Below are 24,942 nucleotides of genomic sequence, written 5' to 3'. Positions count from 1 at the left end.
TCTCGCCGCGCGCTAATACTCGAGTGAATTGGCCGATCTTTATTAATTAATTTCTCTTTAATTATTGCAAAGATCGCAAAACGGTAGAGGACTTTCCTACTCGGTTTAACCCGTTCTACTTGCACATTATAGATGGGACGATTATTATATATATATATATATATATATATATATATATATATGTATATATAATTAGCGAATAGACCGACTGTTTTTGTTATGAGAAATATTGTGAGCAGAGAATAAAGATATAATTAAAGATATCGAAAGTACGAAATTGACAATCACGTGTACACGAGTCACTCACACGCGTGACTTCCGGTAGAGCGAATTTCCATGCTTCGCACGTCTTCTCGCCATATGAAAACACGGCTAACTCAATCCAGAGAGCTTAATCGTTATTCCGTATGTGGCATTCCGATTATTATTTAACTCTTAAATATACAATGTCTCGCGCGCAGAGAATGATGTAATATTTACTGCTTTTAAGAGATTCACACACACACACACACACAAAAGTATCTCTCGTGGAGAGAAAATTAGGACGCAATATATATTGTATGTGTATAAATACGTAATTAAAAGTTTATCAATGGTACGGTGTATTACGTGACAGTTTGATCAAATCAATTCAAGAAACGGTGAGAAATCATCAAAAGCTACTCACGCCTCTTTTTATTGCGAGAAGATAAAACTATGTAGAAAAAAAGCAGCATCGACCGGTAATTATATCGTAGGCACGGTGCACTATCTTGGTGAGAGATAAGATTAGCGTATCTATAAGCGGAGACTCGGGCGTGCGTCGAGCGCACGCAAAAGCCTCTTTAGAGCAACGACGGCGATAACTACGGCCGAGCCGTGACTAATAATCTCCGCGAGGTTTCTTCGTGCACGATAATTAATTTCCCAGATCGTTGATCAGCGATCGGGGCTTTCCTTTTTCGCGCGTAAGCTATTTTTATGCCGAGTCCCCAGCGCCGCGTGGGAGTAAAGGGCGCAACGATGTGCATCGCGGAAACTTTTTAATTCCATTAAATCGCCGTCGCGGAGGAATCTCGTGCGGAAGAAAAAAAATTTCTCGGAATCCCACTTCTTTCGCACGTGACGCGACGAGCGAATGCAGGGAGAGAGGAAGAAAGAGAAAGGAAAAGGAAAAAAAAAAAAATACGACTGGTGACGACAAAAGAGACGTCGTGTACGAGGCACCCTTGCGTTCGAGATTATCGAAAGTAATTCGTATACGCGTTCTACGCTCGAGAAACTGAAAGGGGCTAAGAGCAGAGTCAGAAAGAGCGTGTCCACACTCGAATATCTCATGGAATTTTCTTTGACGGGTCTAGACATGAAAATCGCGACAAAATTTAAACGCCAAAGCGTAAAGAGATGAAACAAGGGACGTATAAAAGTATGCAGAAAAAAAAAAAAAAAAAAAAAAAAAAAAAAAAAAAAAAGATTATAATCGACTTTGGAAAAGATTTTTTTAAATTATATATGTATAGTAATTCCGATATACACAGATATTTTATACACGCTTCGTCCTTCCCAGTCTTTAAAGAGTTAAACGAGAGGAGCACGTTCGTCGTTGGCACATATCGCAATTTTTCACGGTCGTAACCGTCCGACGCGGTGATGAGGAGCAATTAAAAAAGAGCGAATTGTCGCGAGCGTAATGGGCTACCTTCGAGGTATCTCGATGGTTAATTTGCATGACTGAAGTTAAGTCTTTGAAAAGGTTCGCGTCTCCGATGCAACGTTAACCACCAGAGAGGCGAAGGAGGTGGAGATGGAGCGGAGACACGGTCCCCGCGGTGACCGTCTTTCTTGCCACGTGTGCGCCACTATGGTACTCGCAGGTTACGTCCGTTCGAAGAAAGGAAAAAAGGAGGCACCGAGAAGGGAAAGAAGAAGAGAAGAAGCGCGGTAAGAAAGGGATGGGAGGGGAGCGGAGGTTGTTATACGTCGTAGTGTACCGAAGTAGCAAGTATCGGCCCCGTCGGCTACGCCCATATAAATTCTCAGTTACCTAGTCGCTTTACGAGATACAATTATTTACGGAGACTGGCCGACTACCTTATTTAGCCTTAGTTAGCTCACCCGGCGGATAGCGGAGAACCGATTGATCGGCCCTCCTTGCCTTTCTCGACTTCTCTCTCTCTCTCTCTTTCTCTGTACCTGTCATCTCCTCCACGTGCCTGTCGTCGGAAGAAGATTAGTGAAATTCCTTTCACGAGTTAACTAATGACGATCATAATATTTACTGTTGACTAGATCTGTTTTATACTAAAAGAACGATAAAGTAATGAACATTTGAGATAAGACATCAAAATCGACATAGGTTTCCGAAAGTTTAATATATTCTTATTTTTTTACTAATTATATTATGGATGCACTTTATCATAGCTGATATCAACTTGACCCGTTTAATTAGTTTACTCATCAAACGCCTATAGTTTTGCAGTCGTTTATGTATTAAATATCGATCTTTGACAGTTTTTGAGATTCGAATAATTTTTCTCTGCGACTTTTTTCGCAAATTATATAATCTAAATGATAATAAAATAGAGCAAAACATCTTTTTTGACAATATAATTCTACACATTTGCAAATTTCTAACGTCTAAATAAGATGCAATAATATCATTGCGGTACGTGGCGTGACTCAACAACGAGTTTCGCAAAAAGCTTGACGCTTCCTCCTTTTAAATCCATTACAGCTTCCCGGCGCAACGATCGCGTGGCCACGCGAGATGGTAATTACGTGATCGGAAGCGAGAGTCTTCCAAGTGGAAACCGATCGGTCCGGACGCGTCAGAGCTCGTGCAATATTTACTAGTGCGGTCGATGCATTGTGGCCAATCCAAGATAATTATAATTATATGCGCAAGAGACCGCAAGGAGAGAAGAATCCTGACGAATAAGGAATATTCTCTCCTTTCTCTCTCTTTCTCTCTATCTCTCTCTTCCTCTCGATCTCTTCGAACTCGCCGCTTGTAAATCATTCTCACCGCTTAACCTGACATTAGCGTGACAGCCTGCTATCCTGATCCCGGTCGCCTCAGCATATGGTTAGCAGATGCCACCGCCGTGTGGTTGCTTTTTTTCCTTTTTTTAATCGAACGGCAGAAATTTTCACGTGCAAATATCCTATCGTCCTCCGCGTCGATTTCTCGAAGATGTTGCGACGCGTTCCGGTATTCCCCCCTAAAGTAACCGACAACCGCGCAGAGAGTCGTAAATTTTTTATCGACCGATCTACCCGTGTATCGCTCTCCCCTCCCCCCCCCCCCCCCCCCCACCGAGATCTCCCAAAAAACGAATGGTCCACGTAGTACGAAAACGATCGACGTGTTTGCGTGTATAGTAGATCGTCCACTTTCTACAACCTAAACAGTCTCCGCTGAACGGTGGCGAGTAAGGGCAAAGTTTCGAAAAGCCGGACAAGCTGCTCTAAACAAAGAGCTTTACGGCCATATTTATAGTTGTCGTAAAACACTACGCAGATTGCTAACCTTCGGCTCACAGACGGTCGTGCGTGCCTCCTCGTTTGCCATCGTTCCCTCTCTCTTTCTCTCATCTCTCGATCTTCGTCTCTACCTCGCCATTCTCTTTCCTCTCCTTTGGTCAACATATCTCTTCGTCTCACTTCCTTGCTCGCTTTTCTTGCGTTCGTTGTCTTTCTTGTTCTTCTTCAATTCTTCTCATCTTACACATGCATGTACGTGACAATCCTTTTTCTTCTCTGATCTTTCACGCGCTTGCTTTTCATAATCTCGCTCCCCTTTTTCCCCTATGAAACAAACAGTTTCTTTTCCTTTCTAATTCAATCGCTGCCTTTTTATTTCTCCATGCACGCTCGTTAGCGATTTATACCTCGATTATCATTCTCTTGTGTGAGATGTCAGTTATATTTCGATTATTATTATCTTTGCTAATTTCTCACCTATTTTATTATTTTTTTTTTAATTCTATATAAAAACGTATTACTCTCTGAAATAATTTCCCTGCAAGGGGACGAAATTTGGAAAGTTGCTCTAATCGCGACTGCCTCGTGACTTCCACTCCATTCAGAAATAACATAATTAGCGGCCGTAGACTAATCAAACAGGCGCATTCCTTCGTCCCCCTCCGTTCTCGTTTAACCGGCCTTTCTTCCTCCTTTCGAGCGAGACACGAGGAACTCGAGTTTGACGACGACGACGACGACGACGACGACGACGACGACGACGACGACGAGCACGACGGTCTCTTGGCGTTAATTGACTCGAGAGTCGTACGACCCAACGACTTTGTTTGACGAAAATCGGTTCGACCAGGCTCTCGGAAACGCGCGGACAAACCTGAATCGTAACCGCACGAGTCTCGAAAGGAAAACCGGTATTTTGGTGGCGAGCTTATTAACATGCGTCCGCTTTTTCATTCTTTTGCCAGCCGGGTTTTTCGGGACGGTCCATGCGATATTCGTTAGAGCGTCGCGTCGAAAATGCATTTTAAGCGGCGGGAGCGCGAAATTCGGGAGCGAGAGTATCGCACGCTTATGTTGAACCTCATTAACGTACAGACGAGTTTCGTTTGGACTCTTACATTTCAAAAGAAACTTCTGCCCCTAAAATGCAGTTTATTCGTAAAAGTGCTGCTTGTACAGCATTTTCAACATATAGACACAGTTAGAAAAAGACATATTTAGATAATTTCGCTACTATTTACTAATACTATTTTGCAACGTATATATATGTAACTGTATAACTCTTTTTCAAAATAAATTTTGAAAACGCGTTAATAGAGCGCGTATATACCGTTAATTATATCCGCAAGATCAAACTTTGCAATGCGTTAAACTAATCCGCAAGATTATTAATCTCGCCCGGAGCGAGCGCGATAAATGAGTCGTTTACATTTATGTGCATTAATCTCGTCAAAGTACTCTGTAGGCGAACGTTTCAGCGCGTTATATACGATAGCATGCGTCACCGGGATCACGCTATTTTATTAAACGGCGGTTTACTCCTCTCGCGCGCGCGAACAAGGTATTCGCGTGTTCGTATTCACGCAACGCAAACATCACACTTTAAACGTATATCGAAGATAACACGTTCGGTAGTCTCATCGACACACACGTTCATCACTTATATCATATTGCATACAACGTTTAAAAACTTTCAATCTTTATCTCTTCGAGAGATTCAGTCTTTATATCTTTGAGAGATTTTCATCGAACGTAAAATCGCGATATATTTGAAAGAAAAAGAAATATTGTAAAATAGAAATAATTTCACGATTGAGACCGATAGATTCCTATAAAGAGAATTGCGTTTTTACGTGGATCTAACCTCGAACAGGAAGAACGGACTAGAACGATACGAAAGTATGGTTTGCTCGGCAGTTTACCCGCGCTTATCTTGTTATCTATGTTGATTGGACCGTGCGATTATCTTAAGGTGCGTTCGCGTAAAGGTGTTTGTAAAAGCTCGTATTCGTGTGTACTTTATTTAAATTTTTATTACATCGCATCCGATTTAAAGAACAAAACTTTATTGGGTGAATAAGACGTCTAAGAGTTTTTCAATTTTCCATTTTTAGAAAAATATTTGTACAACGCACGTTAATTTTTGAGAGCTCGTGAAATGCATTATATCGGCATCTGTCAACACCAATGTTCGATAATCCTCCGTTTTTATTCGTGAGTTAACCGTTTATTAATTTCCGTCAAATACAATTCGCGAGAGGAATCTCGCAAGTTCATCCGAGTAGAGAAACTTTGCGCGTGACATCGCGTGACAGCGCGAATTAAAGCTATGTATCACATGCGCGGCGGTTCAAGTGTCGCGAGTCGAGAATTTCCGGTATTTCCTCCATACAGCCGTCTGTCAAAAGTTTGCGTCATTAAACGATGCCTATCGATTTCACGACGTCGAATCGAAAACTCGGGAATTGACGATTCGATGCGATAAGATACGAAATGATGAAATACGCGATGAAATGCCGCGGGACGCAACATCTGATAAGCTGCCGATCGGTATCGTATCAATTTTGCGATTTCCGCGCAGATTCTCGCATTGACAAGAGTCGACAACGGCACAAATAAAGTTTAATTTTGTCATATAATATTCTTCGGAAGAGCTTTAAAAAAATTAAGGGAAGAAAAGAAAAGAGAAAAGATATTGTGGAAACATTTGAGATATTGCCGATTTTATATGAGCGTATTTTTCGAACAACGTGGATGAATTTTAATGGAATGCGAGCGAAATCATGTCGCTCCTTTTCGAGTAACAAATTTCGAGCCCACGTCTATGGAATCAGGAATAGTTTAGTGGGACAAACATATTTTCTGGGAGTCTCGTTCCTCTCATCTCGGCGTGCGCGTATCTGTTTCTGGGAAAGACTTGTGCTTCGCAAGGGAAATTTGTTTAACCATTTATAAAAGAAGACGCGAGCACCACCGCAGGGTGTAGTTGCCGAACCCATGGGGATAGGCACCATGGGCGGCGGAACCTTCCCTCTTTCTCTCGTCTCTCCCTTTCGAACGGCCTCTACGAATGCAAGAAGTCCGGCAGGTAGGCTCGTTAGCGAGCAGGTAGGTAGGTAGGTAGGTAGGTAGAGGCGAGTCAGGATAGGTAGGTAGGTGTATAATGCTGACTGTAGCCAGCGTGTATCTGTGCTTATATACCGGGTGTATCAATTTGCATTTACTTCGTCACACGGATTTTACGGCAGATTTTGGCAAAGTTATTCATACCGTTTATTTGCAGGGAAGATTTTACAGCGTATTAATGCGGGCTTTTCCGACCGCATTGTGGAAGAATGGCGCAGTCGTAAATAGTATTTACATGCTTTAAAACGTCAATATATCTTTATAACTTTTGCCAAGGACGAGCATAACTTAGAAAGAAAAACATTGCTACATTTATATCAGGATAATGAAAGATATTACAGAAATGACTATTTAAAACGAATATTTCATTATATATCTATAACATGTTAATTTCTGTAAATATATGATTGGATATTGAGAGAAATGCACTTGAAAATAATAGATATAATAAAAAAATCTATTTTTTAAATGGATTAAATATTTTGAAATATATAAAACAATTTGAAGAAAGAATGTTTAAGAATAAATAACTATAAATTGTCCATTAAAAAAAAAAAAAAAAAAAATAATTTCATCAAAAGTTAGAGACGATCAAAGTCACCAATAAAATCTTTTTTCAAACTATAACTAAAATAAAAAAAAAAAAAATTATTTTAATATATTTTATAATTCAATCAAAAATGAGAAAAATAAACAGAAAAATAAGTAGTTTTATCCTGATGATTTTACAGCTATTCCCGCGCGTTTGAAGAAACTCAAAAAATACAGTTTAGGATATGCAGCAAAATATACAAAAGTAATCGCTTCTTCTCAGAACTTCCTTTCCTGTCTAAACGATCCTGTTATCGCGATCGTCTGAAATTCCACGAGTTTCTTTCGCGAAAGAAATGTCGCGGGCGTCTCGACATACCCGGTATATGCCGCGGAGCGTAAGAAATGGGTGGGTTAGCTCCGAGAGAAGACGGAGTAAAAGAGAGAGAGGAGAAAAGGAAGGATACCGAGGAGAACGAGAGCGAGAGGAATCGCGGCCGTGGAGAACGAGAGAACCAAGAGAGACGGAAATCGAACGAGCGATACAAGGCAGGCGTGAAGAGGAGAGAACAAGCGAGAAAGAGAGAGAAGACAGAGAACTCGCTTGGGTGCCATGTGCATTGGTGAGCGGATACACATCGTACGGTCCGAAGGGAAGGTATTCGGGCAAGTTCAGGGTGATGCAGCAGCGGGGTCTCTCCTCCCTTCTCTCTCTCTTACTCTCTCGTATCGTCTCGTTTTCTCTCGCCTCGTTTCTACGCCTCTCCTTCGCGATAAAATGGCCTCTCCTTCTCTCTCTCTCTCTCTCTCTCTCTCTGTCTCGGCTTTGCCCGTCAGGGCTGCTCGTTTCGTTTCGTTTTTCGTCTCTAAGGATAAACCTATGGTGCGCTCGAGGCGATCTAGGCGCCCGACCGCCTACACGCGAACTCGTCAATTACTTCGCACAACGAGACACATCGTTTCTGACTCTCTCCCACTTTTTACTACTGTCTCACTCTCTCTCTCTCTTTCTCTGTTTCTTGATTCTCGAAGCGCGCCGCGATGCAATCCGGACGCGCGGAGGCGGTTTCCGAGCAGCGACAAACTATGTATATCGAAAGGCGCGCTTTTGCAAATATCCATGTATGTATGCACCGCCGGAAGAAATCGCGAATGCGCAGGTAGATATCGCAACCATACTTTATAACAAGAAGAATGCACGGACAATGTCGAATTTATATCATATTCTTTGCGATATATAAGTTTGATTATTCAAAACTTAATATTAATTTGCCAAAAGAGGTATATAATTACTTTATAGACTTAATTTAACTCGAATTACGTAATCTAAATAGCGACGTATCTTTTCTGTTATCGTATTATTCTACATGTCTAAGTTTTTAAACTTGTACTATTTTTATTATCTCTTTTTATCTTTCTATATGATTTTCAGTGAGTTTATCGTTTCAGTGAGTATATCGGTTTTCGGAACCAACACTTCAACTTTTGTTTGCTTTCAAAAAATTTGTCATTATTTCAAAATTTTAAAACAATATTATCAAAATTATAAGACAATCTGATAGCGAGTGTAATTTCTAGAATAAAAACTTAAATTTTTATTTTGAACTTTCAGCTAGAAACTACAGACACGGTTCAGAAACAAATTGATATGTCAGTTTTAATATCTTTTCTCCATTGTAAACATTTTGTAAAATCCAAAACTATCGTATAATAATAATTTTGACAATAAAAAAAAAAAAAAAAAAAAAATCTGGTAACAAAAAAATTTACAACTGAAAAAATGTAGCTTCTGGTAACACTTTCGCGATATTGGCGCGCTTCAACTTTGTACAAAAGCGAAAAGTAGAAGAAAGTTCGCGCACACGACATTCCACGAGATCGTCCGAGTTCGAACTACCATCGTACATTCAAATATATGTCTCAACGTTTATGATCTCACTCTCGAGAGGTCGAGCTTGCAATAAAAGCACCGGCGGCTAGTCATTCGATCGCTACCATAACTTCGCATAAACGAGATTTTATACCAAACACATCTCACGCTCTGCTGACTTTAATTTCCCGATTTGACAGTCGCTTAAGACGACTTTTCGCTCGTGCGACACTTTGTTGTACCTGGATAGTGAAATCACGATAATTATTTTGTGCCCCGAGCGAAAAGCGCTTGCGATAATTAACCATACGCATCGCGAAGTCTGACAGTCCTCTTGGATTTTACCCGAGCAACGTTTCCGCAAGGAAATGTAACGAGGATGTCGCAAACGAAAACGTAATAAGCCGATATAAATATCAACGAAGTGCACGGCGTTATTGAAAGTGAGTATAGCATGTAAAGAGAGGGTAGCTATGTGGAAAGAAATATGTCGGATATTGCGTTTTGCAATATTATGTTAATATCATCCCTGGTAACCGACGCAGGCAATGCCATCGGATTATCACAGAAATATACCGCGTCGTGCAACAGGAATTTCGACATAAAAATACGGATGCTTTTATACGCAATTGTTGTCGTCTTTGTTTTGTATATATTGTGTTTTTACAATCATAAACACGTAAACTATACTGATAAGAAAACAAGAGATTCCGATATATGAAGCACTGATACACGTATCGTATTGTACGTCAACTCGTTTCGTTAAAAATGATGTCAGAATGTGACGTGTTACACGCAATAAATATATATCTCTGTTTCTCTTACTCGGCATATATCTGAATAACTAGTTTTCATGTGTATGTAAGCGACGAAAAAAAGAAACACGAGAAGCAGCTCTACTGAAGTCAGCCGATGCCAAGATTAATTCCGCTCCAGCCTGGCGCGCGCGCGGCCTTCCTCGAAGAGCCATATAATTAACCACTTAAGCGATTACAACGGATCCCGACGTAACGTTTTGCACGTTTTCTGACGGAGAGTGCAACGATTCCTTCTCTCTCCCATCCCACTCGCGTGTATCCTCGCGTATCAATACATAAAGCGAAAGTGATTCGTGAACGGTAGAAGCGATAGAATACGGTCAATGGAAACTCTAACCATTTAATAATCTGAATGATATTATCGCTGTTTATTAATATATTTTTTAAAAATACGATATAATAGGCAACGCGATTATTGAGAGATTACAAAGTTAGATTGCGAAAGCCGCGGAACGTCCGGAGATATTTTTAAGAGAGTCAGAAAGTTTGCGGCATATATTCGATAATTCTCGCACATATACATATATGCGAGTACGTACATACACATACGTGCCGTAATCGCGCCTGCAACATCTCAAACAAGAGACAACGTGTCGGGAGACGTGCGGCCAAGTTAACTCATTAAAATGTTTTGGCAACAGCATGACAGCGTGCGCGGTAGCGCGACATCGATTTGTCAGTGACAAAGTCTGGCAGGGAGGAGGAAGAGCCGGCCAACGGGAACGTCAGGCACGCATCTCATTGTATACGTTACTGACACGTCGGAATGATTTGTCCGGAACAAATCTGTCATCGTAAACTTCGCTCGATATAAAAAAAAGTAAACTCAACCTCGATATTCTTAAAAGATACGAAAATGCGTTGAAAATTTCGGTACTTAAGGTGAGAAATAAATGTGGAAAAATTAGAAAACTCTGACCTTGAAATAATTCATTATTTCCCTGAAATAATGAAATACAGCCATATATATCTCTCTAAAATAAAAAAATTATATATCGTAAATATCGTGAAGATCGTAAATCTTTTGTTGCAAATCTTAAGCATTACAACAGTTTCGACGTGATCGGCTAGTAAAAAGATAACAGGATCTTTCAGGTTTCGAGAGAAATTCGCGCTAATTCCAAGAATTCGTAGACGATATCGGAGGCGAGAGACCGTCACGCTCCTCACGATCGTCGACGTTTCATTTCCCAGAAAAAAAGCACGAAACGCGTTCAAGAGACACGTGCATTGTTTACGTTGAAATTTGGTTTTTCTACGAAACACTCGGTGATGTTATCGCGTCTCGCGAGCACCGTTCACTTCCATAACAGGCTATAGAAGATGAATATTATCTCTTGAGGTAAAATATCGTTTTTGATTAGGTTGCAGCCTTAACATGCATATTTAGACGCGAGTAATAAATATTCAGATGAAAGATGAGATAAAAAAATGACGTACATGTTACAATGAACTCTCGTATATATTCTCGCAACGAATCTGCTCATGTCTAAATTTCGTCGCCGCGTTTCGCAATCGTCATTCAGTGACGGATCCTTGCAAGAGGGAAGGAGAACGCGATTTCAGACGGCTTATCAAGTAGCTGCTATCAACGTCGTGTCAATAGAAGAGCAGCTAACTCTCTCTCTCTCTCTCCTTCTCCTGCTCTCGCGATCGTGTAGAATTGTCATCCAACTGTCATTGTCGTCATTGCCTCGGGCGTTCGCGATTATTGCGGCGGTAGAATGTGGGCAATAAGGCCGTCGATGACGACGACGTAGAAGAAGCTTTCGACGACGTGCAACGTAATGCGGCGTAATGGCGAGGAAATTAATAGGAGCGCCGTGGCGGGTAGCGGACACACAGCCGGGAATCCGAGTCACACATTTTCTCCGGCCGACGCACACAGACGCGATTATCATCGGACCGTGAAAGCGGCTATGAGAGACCGGAGCACTTATCGTGCCCGCGATCGATTTCGAATGACGTTAATCTAAGCGCGCGCGCGAGAGAAAGAGAGAGAGAGAGAGAGAGAGTGAGAGAGATATCTGTAGGTGCGGAGATACCGTTGAGAAACGACGCCGCTGAAAGTTTATTATTTAATCTCCTCGTATCGCCCAGCGAGAAATCGATCGATCTTAACTATGATATTTTCTCGCATCGCGTAGCCTAGTTAGACGGTATTGTTTCCAACTTCCAGCGTACGTTACGTTATTTATGAGACACCGATATACGACCTGCTTTGCAAACTCGTCGATATTGTACGGATACTTGATGAAAAAGATGGTACTTTTAAACTTGAGCGGAGAGCGTTTTGCAACACCGATGCGCCTTGTAAAGTTAATCGTCTCTTAACCGCGAGCATTATTTTCGTTTGAATTAGCCTTCAGCCAGCTGTTTACACGACGAATCGTGTATCGATCCCGTTTACTCGGTTGGCTTACGAGAGGGAGGCTAACGAATAATTAAACTCACGCGACGAAATTTCGCGTCGAGTTTGCGAGATGTCGGGAAGCTGATTCTACGCGACAAAAGTGATTCATCTTGTGTGTGTGTGTGTGTGTTTTTTTTTTTACGAGCGTCAAACAGCTGTACGCGGAAAAAAAATGGAGAGCTATCGGCGGATACGGAGCACGAGCGCGATAACGGCGAAGATAACTTAAGCGGCTAAGAAACAGAAATGCAAGCTTCAAAACTTGCGTGTTTCGTGAAAGATGATTTCAAGAGGACTTACCGAATACGGGGCTAAGGTCGGATCTCGTCGACGCTTTTCCTGTCGTCGCGTAACTCCCGCCGGCGAGCGCGACTTTTTCCTGCAACACACGAGATGCACGCACTTAATACTCGATGTCCTACAGGGAGAGGTGGTGTGGTATACGTATTTTTTTTTTTTTTTTTTTTTTTGGAAGAATATATACGAAGAGGGATGTCGCGCGTAACGAAGAGATCGGAGATACACAATGGAGTGAACGACGAGGGGGGGAAGAAGAGAAGGTAAATGCGCGACGAAGAGAGTGATTCTCCGACGCACCTCGGATTCGGTAAGGTCGATGAGGTCGCTCTTGTCCTCGGTGAGATTCTCCGAGGACGTCTTGTCCTCCTCGCCCTCATGCTTGTAGAGCTTGATCTCGTCCTCGGTGGCGAGCTCGTCGCCGCCGTCGCCGCTGCTGCTCACGTGCGGCATTATTGCGGGCACGCGAGCGACGGCCACCGTCTTTCCCGGTTTTCTCTCGTAGTCCTTATCGACTCGGTCGCAGCGAGAAATGGGAAGAGGCGTGTCTGCTCCCGTTTCGTCGACTCGGCGGCGTTCGAAAGAGATGCTGTCCCTTTTCGATCAACTTGAAACGACGCAACAATTTACTCGTCACTTTTAACGAATTCACTCTATGTTCACACTGCGTTCGATTACGATTGTGTCTCTCACTGTGCGCGACCCGAGCCAATTTCACACTGCTTGCAACGCGCGTTTCGAGACAATTCCGTAGCACAGAAAAAACCGTTCACTGTCGATTGTCGATGAGACGCGACGAGGTTAGGCCGCACTACTTGACGCGAGAAACGGACCCGTTGAAAGAAAGGACCCGGTACCTGCCCGGTGTACACCGGACAGCGGTAACTGCGACGCTACGCACTTGTGAGTCAGAAACACACTCCGCGCGGAGACAGGGCAACGTCTTACCGACGGAACGGGAGACGCACGGTTCGCGCTTTTCGCGCGCGAGTTTAATTTCCGGTCGTCGTCGCCGGAGAAAGAGAGAGAGAGATAGAAGATGCGTGGGAAGATTGCCGCAATAAAGGCGCGAGGAGCGTAGGACGAGAAAAGAGACAGATATATATATATATATATAGAAGAAAAAGAGACGGTAGACGAGCACACAGAGGTAGGTAGGTGGTATATAGAAGGCAGACCGTATTTAATGCGCCGAGTTTACAGCGGAGCGAGGAGCGCGCTGTCCTTTTCGCTCGCCGTTACCGCTTCCTTCGCTTGCGTTTCTCTCTCTCCGTGGTGACGTTAGCTGCGTACGAAAACTCTTCAATACGCGCACCGCGACGACAGTCCGCGCGTACTAGCGTACCCGCACGCCAGGGACGGCGGCCGCGACGTTTCTGCGAGCGCGCGATGCTGCGATTCCGCGAGCGGGACACGACGCACGACAAGTGCGACGCTACGTTGATGATGATGACGACGACGACAAGTACGGCACTGTTGTTGTTGTTGTTGTTTTTGTTGCGAACGGTACACGCGCCGGGCGGCCATCGTGCCCGTATACGTGTTAACGAGCGACGTTCGCGAGAGATTGCGTGTTGTTCCCCCCGTGCTTGTATGAATATGTGTATATATATATATATATATATATATATATACGTATATATAATTCTCTCTCTCACCGCGACTCCGAATGCCTCGACGCGCTCGACTTGAATACTCGGTGCCGACTGCCGGCGACGGTGAGCTCGAACGGGCGGCTCTCCCACGCGGCGACCAATCACGACGCCGGATTCACCGCGGCGGTTTCCCTCACCGACGCGCCATCTCGCTCCCCCGCGACGCCGCGCTCGGCCAGTCATGGCAGGCAAGGCGGCGAGCCGATCGCGACCGAGAGAGCCCGATCTCGCCCGATCCATTCCGGCGCCGTCTTCACTCCGACGCCACTGTGCGAACCTTGTGTTGTCGCGTTGTTATTATTGTCGTCGTCGTGTTGCGTTATTATTATCGTCGTTGATGAGAGAGAGAGAGAGAGAGAGGGAGAGGATCGCTCTTCTTCCCGTTCGCGAATGATGTTCCCGGAGTCACTGTCGACGTGAGTGTTTATCTGCTTGAAGAATTATCTCGCATCTGGTAAAAGGTAGGAAAATCCAAACGACTCTTTTTTTTTGTTTATTTATTTATTCTCAAATGACGTAGCGGCCGCGAGCATGCTCGTCGCCGGTTAATGCGTTTACTCGCCGGGCATGTTGGAAATGTTCTTATCTCGCTGCGAAAAGTCGAATCTCAATGCTCTTATCGAATCGAAATTTATCGGATATGTATAGTCGTGTGTGTATTTATATATTCATTGCGCGCGAAAAGATGGCGGGGTCGTGATGAATTTATTCTCGGGCGCGAGCATTTGTGCTTCTATGGGCGAACGCTGTGTGCGAAGGCCATTAGAGCAGGTGCACATGTGATTTCTTCATAGCGGCCGAAGAACGTAGTAATTTATGATAATTTATGTGTCCGCTACCGCCCGTTGTACAACCAATTTCAGCGTTTAATTAATATATTCTCGAAAGGATAATTAATCCTACTGAACAAATCCGTAATATACGTGATTTTCTTATTATCTTAAACAGTACAAAAACTTGTAGTCTGTGAAGATAGGCGTTAGAATGGAAACTAAATTTCGCGCGCTATTGAAAAATTCATAAATTGATTTCCTCAAAAGAAAATATATTTTGTCAGAAACATTATGGGATCTCTTCTCACACATAGCGTGATTTTACCGAATCATTCTTTTCTGTTTTCATTTGCGACTCGCGTCCGCGATAAAGGGGGAAGGAAAATAATATTGTATCATACATTTCCGCGTACTTTTATTCCGTAACTCGCGCTTCCGCGTTTCAAATACGTGAAAATTATGTACGAACCGAGAGGGAAATATCCCGAATAGCCCGCGTTTGCTCTGATAAAAATCGAGAAAACAGCGCCGTGTTCCCGAAATTACGACTACGATCCGAAATCGTGCTGTTGAAACGTATACAGAACCGCGACGTACGAAGCGAATTTAATACGTCATGAAAGCATCTAAATTCGCATCGGTGCATGAGAGAGTCGCCTGCACTCGCAAGTCCCTTCAAGCGAGTTTTTCGACTCCCGCTTTTTGCTCTATCGTTGTTCCCTTTTAAACCGTTGCCCAAACTAAATTTCAGCCGCATCACTGTGCGTATGTGTGCGTTTATATGCGTATGTGTGCGTTATTTTTTTATATTTAATAAATTTTTAATTAATCTACCGCACAAACTTTCCGAATGCAGCGAATCTATCCATTACACATCTATCCATTAACATTACACGATCGTTTCTGAAAACATTCTTACTATTTAAACCCTTCAACCTATTTCGCCTATTGCAATTTACTTTTATATATATTCATATATAATTATAGATAAAATGAAGTTTTGCAATATTTTTTACGCGAATAGGTTTTTCTTTTCCGTATCATCGATGCAGGAATTCTACATATAAAATTATCGCGACACGTCATAAAAAAATTAAAAATACCAGAAATGAGTAAAGGGCAGCGAAATTGCACGGAGATTTTGCGGTGGGAGTTTGCCGCCGCGATACGATGTGTACCGTTGAAAAAAAGAGCGTGCATTTACGTACGCTGCATTTCTCAAATATACTTATCCGGCTTCTAATTTATGCTCCGCAATATTTTTCGGAGCCAGGCAATTCTCGGCCGTCGCTGCATATCGTCGGTTACTACGCGCGGCTATTTAGCAGCCGGATATATGGAGACGCGAACTCGTACACACACACACGTACGAAAAAGTGCCGGTTAAACGCACATCGTGGTCGAAAAAAAAAAAGAGGAGAAAAAATAAAAGAGATCTTTAATACCGGCGTATATATTCAGAGATACAGCTATATGCGTGTCGCGTTTGAGGTTCTACGACGATCTAGTCTGCGTTTTACGTACTACCGTAAATATCATTAATTACCGCGTAATTCAGCCTTATCGGTCATTACGCGTAAATCTTGCCTGATCGTCGCTAATTTCAACGAAACCTCCTCTCCGAGCTCTTTATCTTTAGTGCCGCGCCGCGAAACGTATCGCGGGGCAATAAAGCGGAGGCATCTACGCGCGCACAGCTGACAATGTGGTTGGAATATAAAAATTTAGTGTCCCTTAAATCCCGAGCGGATTTAAATTCATTTTAAAATAATCGACGCGTGGATATGAAACGCGATTCAGCCGCTTGCGGTTGCGGAAACGCGAATCAGTTTCGTGGTGACATCTGTACGGCATTTCCGAGTGTCTCTGTATTGGATCTCTTTATGCAGCTGAAAAGGCAAGGTGGATTACTGACTTACCGTTATTCTTCGATGTTGCATACACACAATTGCGTTTCGCTCTTTTGTATTTCTCTGTTATTCTTCTGTTATTGTAAAAAAAGCACTTGTTATATATTATACCGGCAAAGTAAAGCGAGATTCTTCATCACGATTCGGTTTCATGATTATAATAATGCCGCTGCCAGATTAATACGCGTTCGTTACACTGATGAATAATTGTAATGTTGCACATGTATGCTATAAATTTACAGTATTTCTTTTGAGTCCGCGCCGTTTCGACGAGGTCCGGTTCGTTGAATTGCGATAACAATTTATTTTCAATTCTCGGATTTGTTCCTCTAAATTGGATAATATGGAAATCAGTTTCGTGTCGCTAATCTCTACATTTTTACCTGCCAAACTGAAAAAATAATACGTCATTGCATTAGCGAGATTTAATTTCAATCTTCGATGCTAGAAGTACGTGAGAATGTACTTTTATCAATTGCGTAATACATACTTATCATTCTTATTAAATGTCTTGGTGGCTAATAGAAATAAAGCTTCTATTAGATCGGCGGGAATCTTGGGAGGCGATTCCGTGAGATGAAAATATTTTTCACGCGAGAAGAGTCTAATTTTTGTGGGAATGTCGCGTCTAGAGTGTAGAAGCATTCTTAAGTAAGGATGTAGCCAATTGCCGCGGAAGATTCTGTGTGACATCACTCTCTCCAAATGCGCGACGAACTCCGCTTGTTTTAATAATCGGCGTATATGACCCTGATACGACAATGTTAATGTATTTTTTTTTTAAGTAAAAGAGTCTAGGAAAGCGAGAGAGAGAGAGAGAGAGATTTTGGTTCCTAAATTTTATTCGTACCTCCTTCTCGAGTCCTTGAATGTCGTTGACCGCCAGACCAATCATGAGGTTGATCAGGACGATACTGGCGAGTACGGTGAAGACGAAGAATATGATTCTGCTTGTGACCGGTAGGAAAGCATTCTTGCCGTTCTCGGCGGTGAACAGCTTCTCGTACTCGTATTCACCCATCATCATTACCACGGTCCTCACGATGGCCCTCCAGAAATCGCGAAACTGGTCGTTCCCGTGGAACAAAACGGCGAAGCTCAACGCGAATCCGACAATCAGGTAGCCGAACGCCAGGAGAACCTGAAAGGGAGTAAAAAGCTCCGGATGCACGTCATTATAATCGCGAGGGTGGTGTGCGGCAAGGGGATCTCGATGGGATGCGTATCGTCGACGCGCCGCGACTTTCAGAGTCTGCACATTCGTCTTCTCTTTGTTTTTTAACCGTGCTCGTGGTTGAAGAGCTCGTCATAGGAAGCGCGAGTCATCAGTCTCGAACGATAGAGTCCGGAGATCAACGATTATGCACAAAGATACGTCGAATCACGCGACTGGTTACATATTACAACATATTATATGTGTGTATAATATTTCTGGGTGTGTATAATAAATCAGCTTGCGCGATAACTTTATAAGAAAAACCAAATAATTTTGATAAATTTTTTGTAAAAAATATAAATCTAATCATATTAGCTTTTATTCCGTGGAATAAAAGCTAATATGACTATTCTACTAACCTTCAGGATGTTCTTCAACACCCTGGAGAACATGAGCGCGTAATATCCCCACATTAGAACTCGACCGATTAATAGCATCATTTGCAACCAGCTAAGCAAGATTGCGATGCTGATGGAATGCAATACCCAGTGCACGCAGTGACGTGACTCAATTTCTTCTTTCGAATTCTTCGCGAACTCGCCCGCTATCGATGTCACTAAAGATAATGTAGCGCATATGAATGACAACCATGTTTCGAATTCTCTCAAATAATGTCTGAAATGTTCGAAAACATGTAATTGAATATAGATTAATCTAAACATTCAAAAATGTAGACAAAAGATATCAAAATCGATGTACGATTTTATTTTTGAATTCTAGTTGAAATAAAATAAAAATTTATATTTACAGATATTTTTATTAGAGATCATTTCCTATCATATTCAGATATCAGACCACAGTTTTGATAATAACATTGTTTCAAATTATTTTTGTTTCTTTAGCAAATATTTTTTTGAAAAGCAAACAAAAATTGAAATCTAAGAAATTTATTACTAAATACTCAAAATTATAACTGTAAAAATCATGGTAAAAAGATAAAAATAAAATAAATTTAGAAATCTATAAACACATAGAATAACATAAAGTTATTAAAGAGGATATTCTATTATTATCACTATGTAGAATATATAATCCGTGGAAAAGTAAGTCACAGAAAAATAAACATTTTTTTTTAATTTAAAAATTTCTCGGTACAAGCTGGTTTAGCATGAACGAACAATAAATGCAAAAATATGAATTTCTTGTAAAAATAAATAAATTAACTAAACGCGAATCAAACTTATACCAGTTTTAATAAAGTTCTGCGCTTAATTGCTGAGAAATATGTCGATTTTAAGATATCTTTTCTCTAGTAAATTTTAATTATTTTAATTATATAAACGCATATTTACTTGGGCTCTAGTAAAACTTGTATCATATTGTGAAATAGTAAAAAACAGGAACAGATTGCGAGAATTCTTCTAGACACTACATGGTCAGTATCGTCCCGTACAAACATTATGGCATAGATTGAGAGGGAAATGACGAAGAACAAGTGTACGAGCACAAGACAGAAAAAGAGTATTCTTAATCTCGCCCACTTCAATCTGAGGAACGTCTCCACAAGTGGATGCTGTAATATTGCCAGTTGCGTTATATTCGAAGCTGCGGCTATAACAGCCGTGACTACTGCCATTTGCATCTGTTGCTTCGGAGCCAATATACCAAAGTCGACAGTGATCTTTAACAGAAACGTCTTATTCATCAGAACTTAGTAACAGCAATATATTAAAGTAAGAACGGGGACAGTATATCTGTCACTATCCGTAAGAGTCCAACGTAAAGCAATTCTTACATTATCGTATGTCTCTAGAGGAGAATTATTGGTCGTTCGTACGCAAGAATCCAGAATTTCCGTTATAAAGGCCAACGGTCGCGGGATATGAGCGAATATGGCATTAACGACGGTGATGCCGGTCTTCGTCGTCGCGGCTAAGTTAGCTCCATGTTCGATCAAGACTCGTACGCATTCGCGATGACCCCGGTAAGCTGCTCTATGAAGAGCCGTACGATTGATCTAAGCGAAGAGAAGTGAAGTGTCATCTCGGTGCAATTTCGTTTATTATTCTCAAAGCGAAAAAGCATGAAACCAACCTGATCGCGAGTGTCAATGTTATGAGATAGCATTGCCTCGAGTAGGATCATCAGCGTCTTCGTGCTCCCCGTACTCGCGACAATATGAAGCGGCGTGCTTTTGGAACTCTTGCACTTATACATCGGCCATGCGCCGTTCGACAATAATATCTCTGTCGCTTCTGCGCTGTCCAGCATCGCCGCGTGATGTAACGCCGTGGTACCTGGCGGAGTTGAGCGTGATTGTAAACTCGAATGATAGAGATATGGTATATACAGGTGTGTGACATTGTCGGGAGGTTTTTTTTTCGACGCTGACGAATTTGCGGTCGAGCCGTATAACCGCGACGATGACACACAGCGCTATTCTTTTACGTAACGCTCGATTGACCAATAATACCCGTGTCCGGATGAATAATGTTGACGAACACCTTCGCGGCGACTAGAATCTTGACTATCTCCACGAACTTAGTCATCTCCTTGAGGTCATCGCGATTCACGGCGCTTCCCGCCAAGAGCAACGGAGTGATGAGACGTTCGTCTTTAGCATTCACATCCGCGCCGTGTTCCACCAAAACGCGCACAACGTCGGCGTGATTATTCTTTACCGCTTGGTGTAAGGGTGTCCTTCCCCAGCACATGGGTGTCGGTAACTGAAACGACGAAAGGGAAGAAATGCGAGAAAAAATAATTTTTTTTTTCTTCAAATTGAACTGAACAAAATTTCGATAATCGTTTTCGCGATACGAACTTTTCCTCCAACGAAACAAGATTTTGTCAGCGAAATATATGGGATGTTCTTGGTGCACGAGTAGACCCCGGTTTTGGCATCGACGTGTCCTTCTCGTCGGAGAAGCCACTCCGTCACGTCGATGTTGCCGCGATGTGCCGCGTAGTAAAGGGCGCTTCTGCCGATTTTATCCATGTCGTTTACGCAAGCACCCTTTTCGTAAAGTTGATCCAACAGATCTATCCTCCCTTGCCACGCGGCCACCTGCAGGGCCGTCACTTGGAGAGCACCCACCGGATGAACGTATTTATTTTGACTGTCGCGCGCCAAAATCTCGCTCGCTCGATCGAACTCGCCGTTCTCGATCGCCAACACGAGCGCGAGGTGATCCGGATCGCATTTCTTCATCATCTCTTCCTTCATGTCGACGATGCGAATTAATCACGGGCCCGCGATTCTCATAACGCTCGCGAGCGACTGGCGCACAACGCGAGCAATTAACGCAGGCATCTATTCGCTATCAAGCGGATGTGGCATTCGAAGCGGATGCGTTTTAATATAGCATTAATTCGTGTATATTCCGCGTAGCTCGTAAATAATCTAATTGACTTATAATTACGCGCGGACTTTGAGATGTATCCGATGTTTTCTTTTCTATGTTTACACAGCCGCTATTATCGGATATAAAGATCTCGTATTCTATTAGCGCGCGCGTACAACACGTGCACGCATCGCATCGCGGAAAGGTAAAGATTGCAACGTTGAATTTTTACAGCGGCGAATAACTCACGGCCCCGGATATTTGTATAATCTCGTTAAAATAAATTCCAAAATTTACAGCGAAATTTTCCACATCGCCCTCCGGTTACGTGGGCGTAGCTACGCGGTGTCTCCTCCCCCGACCCAAATTCCGATAATTAATTAATTTCGTGGATATCGCGTTGCAGTTTTATGAGTAAATACCTTCGAAGCGAGTGCATTCCGCTGTTCGATACCTCTCGATATCTCCTGTTCCGTTATATTCGCGCATAACGAACTATCGATCTGAATACTCGTGAACCTGCGTTGCGTCGCGCGGTTTTGATATCAAATTTGTTCACAATAGAGCTAACGGGATTACTCCGTAGCGTGATAGAAGAAAGGAACGAACGCATCGAATGAAGCCAACTTCGAGCCCCGTCCGTTACTAGTTTAGTATCTAGTACACGTACAGTGTCCTGGATTCTCTACACATATTTTTCTGCTAGTTTTTCGATCAACTTATTGTTAAAGTCGAGTTTATATAGTACATATAAAAGCTGTTAATGTCTCGATATATTTCTTAAGCAATCATTTTTTTTTTAATTGAATAAAGAATCCATAGGTGAAAGAGAAAATAAATGAATGATATTTATTATAATCTTAGAATGTAATCTTTTGAGATATACAGGACTTGATTACAAAATGAAAAGTGAAAAAAAGAAGGAAGTAATAAATAAAAAATATATTTTATTTAGCAATTTACATTTTATATGCAATGTCTAGTAAGTGAAAGAAAACAAAAAATAAAGAAAACTGATCTTATTTATATGCAATTTTAGATTCTCAATATTGATATAGAGAATTGATATAAAATTTAGATTATATAATTGATGTCTGGAGCAAGCAAAGCCAATAAATGAATTGGTAGTTTCTGTTATAATTCTATATTGAGGAAATAACGTTGTAGAGAGCTGCGGGAAGATTCTATCGAGATGAAGTTTATTAATGTCAGCTGCTAAAGAATTCCATAAAGCAGACGGGGTACCCAAAACATCCTGTATGTGTACGTACGTTATACTGCGGACGCGCGTAGATGCTCGCACACGGAATTGCATAACGACACGAGCACAGGTAACATTTGCCCTACCGCTTAAAACACACGCGGCCACGGCCGGACTCTCGGTTTGTGCAGCCGTTAGCCTTAACACACGTTCACACGCTCAATCAACTGGAGAGAGCGTCGCATTACCTTGCCGGGCCTCTCAGGGCCAGTACGCGTCTGGCCACGCCGCTGAGAGCATCCTTCCGTTAGTTAGACGTACAGTCTCGTCGAGCTAGGAGCCGGTACACTTAACGAGATGCCGAATTGCCCAAAGTGCGACAAACCCGTGTACTTCGGTAAGATGACAATTGTATTATTGCGACCAGACAATTGTATTATTGTCAAGACGTCGAAACTTGTATAACTTCCACAAATCGAAAATTTTCGATGCTACGAAGTGTATCTTGTGCCAGTCATCGTGAACGAAGATCATCTTATGCATTCGTAGCATCGAGAAATCTGATCTTGATGGAATTATATCGTGTAAGCCTTTATTTGCAAATTTAATGTGACTCTTATGCTGTGGTTTTATATATTCCAGCTTTTTTTTTATATCATTCGCGTCTCTCTTTTCAAGAGTGGAAAAGTGAAAAAATTAAAAGCGGCATAATTTTATTTGTAAAAATTTTTCTTGAGCGCTGCTGTTTTTTTTTTTTTGTAAACGCGATTACGTAATAAGTTGTTGTAGCGATCATTTATATAGCATAGCGAAGAGAAGAGATTATTGAATATTTCGCATTGATAAAGACGTAATATGATAATCACAATTTACGACTTCGTAAGCTGTGTGCGTCGCATAACAGGAAAGTTTAGAGCAATTAAAAGTACGTAGAGAATACATTGCATAAATATTTGACATTATAACTATATATATACATATATTTATAAAATTTATCACACAAATTATCATCATCTTCCCGAAAGATACAGTAGGAATCATATTATAAACGGAACATAATATTGCAAAAAGTTAATAGCTTAATTTGCATATGCGTGTGCTATTTATATTTTATTTTATATGTTTTTTTCTTTAAGAAAGAAAGAGAGAGAGAGAGAGAGAGAGAGAGAGAGAGAGAGAGATCAATGTAATATAAAATACATATAAATGTATAATATAAAATATTCTCTCTATCTATTTCTCTCTCTCTCTCTTCTCTCCCTTTTTTCTCTCCCCCTCTCTCTTTTCTCTCTTTCTTTTTCTCTATCTGTCTGTCTGTTTATCTCCGTGTGTGTGTTTGAATTCATAAGATTTAAACAGTAGACAAAAAGGGATAGAATATCAGACGAACATAAATACTCGGAATGGTAAACGCACGATGACGACATCAATGATATCATTAAACGACCTCGAAATTCACCTCGGCAAATATTATGTCAGACCGTTTCATTGTATTCAAGATTCGAGTTTACTACAAATAGATAGAGTGTGAATGAATAATCCAATCAGTTTCTTTTCGAATAAACTCAATCCGTAGTTGTAACAGAAGCTATACCTGGCGCGAGGGACGCCGCGGATTTACATGAGATTAAGTTCGCGGCGTTTCGTAACGAGTGACTTTTGCGCAGCATTCTTTCGATGTGCGATACGATTCCTTTTTTTTACATTCGGGAAATCGAACGACCGTTATCGACGATGATTTTCGAAAATGAGGAAATGACGGCCTCGAAACCTCTTTTAAACGCACCACGTGATATTGCATTGTAACTTATACCGTAATTAGTAGTCGGCGAAACGCTGCGCGTGTGATAACCGTTATCTATTAGTCGAGTGTGCACTTTGAGACGCGCGTAGTAGTTCTGTTCGGCCACAGATAAACAATAGACGGACAATTATCGTGCGCATTCACCTGCAAAATCCAAGGTTTCCCTCTTTAGATCCCAAAACTGATACATCCGCAAAGAAGTCGATATACATATATTTCGCGTCTTCGTTCCGACGATAAACAAGGACACGAATCCGAGAATTCACACGTGTCAGTTTCGCGTTTAGACATGCATTTTTAATTGAGCCCTTTTTCCTCGCGAGAACTTTTTTAAAGTTTCCGTATATTAACGGGATTGATTGCATTTTTCACGCGAATGAAAGCGCGAAACGAATGTTACAACGACGACTTGGAAAAAAAAGGAACACTCCTTTTCCGTGTAAAACGCTCGAAAACGAATGTGAGTTATTGGAATTCTTTCACGCTAGCAGTGTTGAATTATATATTGCGCGCGTATTTGCATTTGCCAAATATATAACTTCTTCCGTATACAAAATTTTACATACATCGCAGAGAAAAAAA

General features: G+C 41.7%; 3 protein-coding genes across 4 annotated transcripts in view; 1 reads left to right on the top strand and 2 right to left on the bottom strand.

Moving 5' to 3' along the window:
* Positions 1-15,901, bottom strand: part of LOC115235482 (protein pangolin, isoforms A/H/I/S-like) — a 160,931-nt gene extending 145,030 nt beyond the window's left edge. For both annotated transcript variants that reach the window (XM_029807308.1, XM_029807309.1), the window contains exons 1-2: positions 12,818-15,901; positions 12,521-12,599 (exon numbers count right to left, since the gene is read on the bottom strand). In XM_029807308.1, coding sequence (XP_029663168.1) covers positions 12,521-12,599; positions 12,818-12,970 — 232 coding nt within the window. In that variant the 5' untranslated portion in view covers positions 12,971-15,901. The remainder of the gene's footprint in view (positions 1-12,520; positions 12,600-12,817) is intronic.
* A 1,151-nt stretch (positions 15,902-17,052) lies between these two features.
* On the bottom strand, positions 17,053-22,256 carry LOC115235481 (transient receptor potential channel pyrexia-like). The gene is made up of 9 exons (XM_029807306.1): positions 20,836-22,256; positions 20,485-20,737; positions 20,106-20,308; positions 19,807-20,028; positions 19,364-19,692; positions 18,431-18,686; positions 17,706-17,996; positions 17,346-17,605; positions 17,053-17,246 (listed from the first exon to the last, which is right to left on the bottom strand). Exons 1-9 carry the CDS (start codon positions 21,235-21,237, stop codon positions 17,084-17,086), a joined length of 2,379 nt encoding a protein of 792 aa, XP_029663166.1. The 5' UTR covers positions 21,238-22,256; the 3' UTR covers positions 17,053-17,083.
* Positions 22,257-22,786: 530 nt separating this feature from the next.
* Positions 22,787-24,942, top strand: part of LOC115235488 (cysteine-rich protein 1-like) — a 5,476-nt gene continuing 3,320 nt past the window's right edge. Inside the window, exon 1 of the mRNA XM_029807323.1 lies at positions 22,787-22,953. Within this exon, the coding sequence (XP_029663183.1) occupies positions 22,914-22,953 (40 nt within the window). The 5' untranslated portion in view covers positions 22,787-22,913. The remainder of the gene's footprint in view (positions 22,954-24,942) is intronic.

Source organism: Formica exsecta, unplaced genomic scaffold, assembly GCF_003651465.1.
Source record: "Formica exsecta isolate Colony F162 unplaced genomic scaffold, ASM365146v1 scaffold223, whole genome shotgun sequence".
Classification (NCBI taxonomy): Eukaryota; Metazoa; Arthropoda; class Insecta; order Hymenoptera; family Formicidae; genus Formica; species Formica exsecta.
Note: the sequence above shows the minus strand (reverse complement) of the source record. Positions and strands in the feature narration are given on the sequence as shown.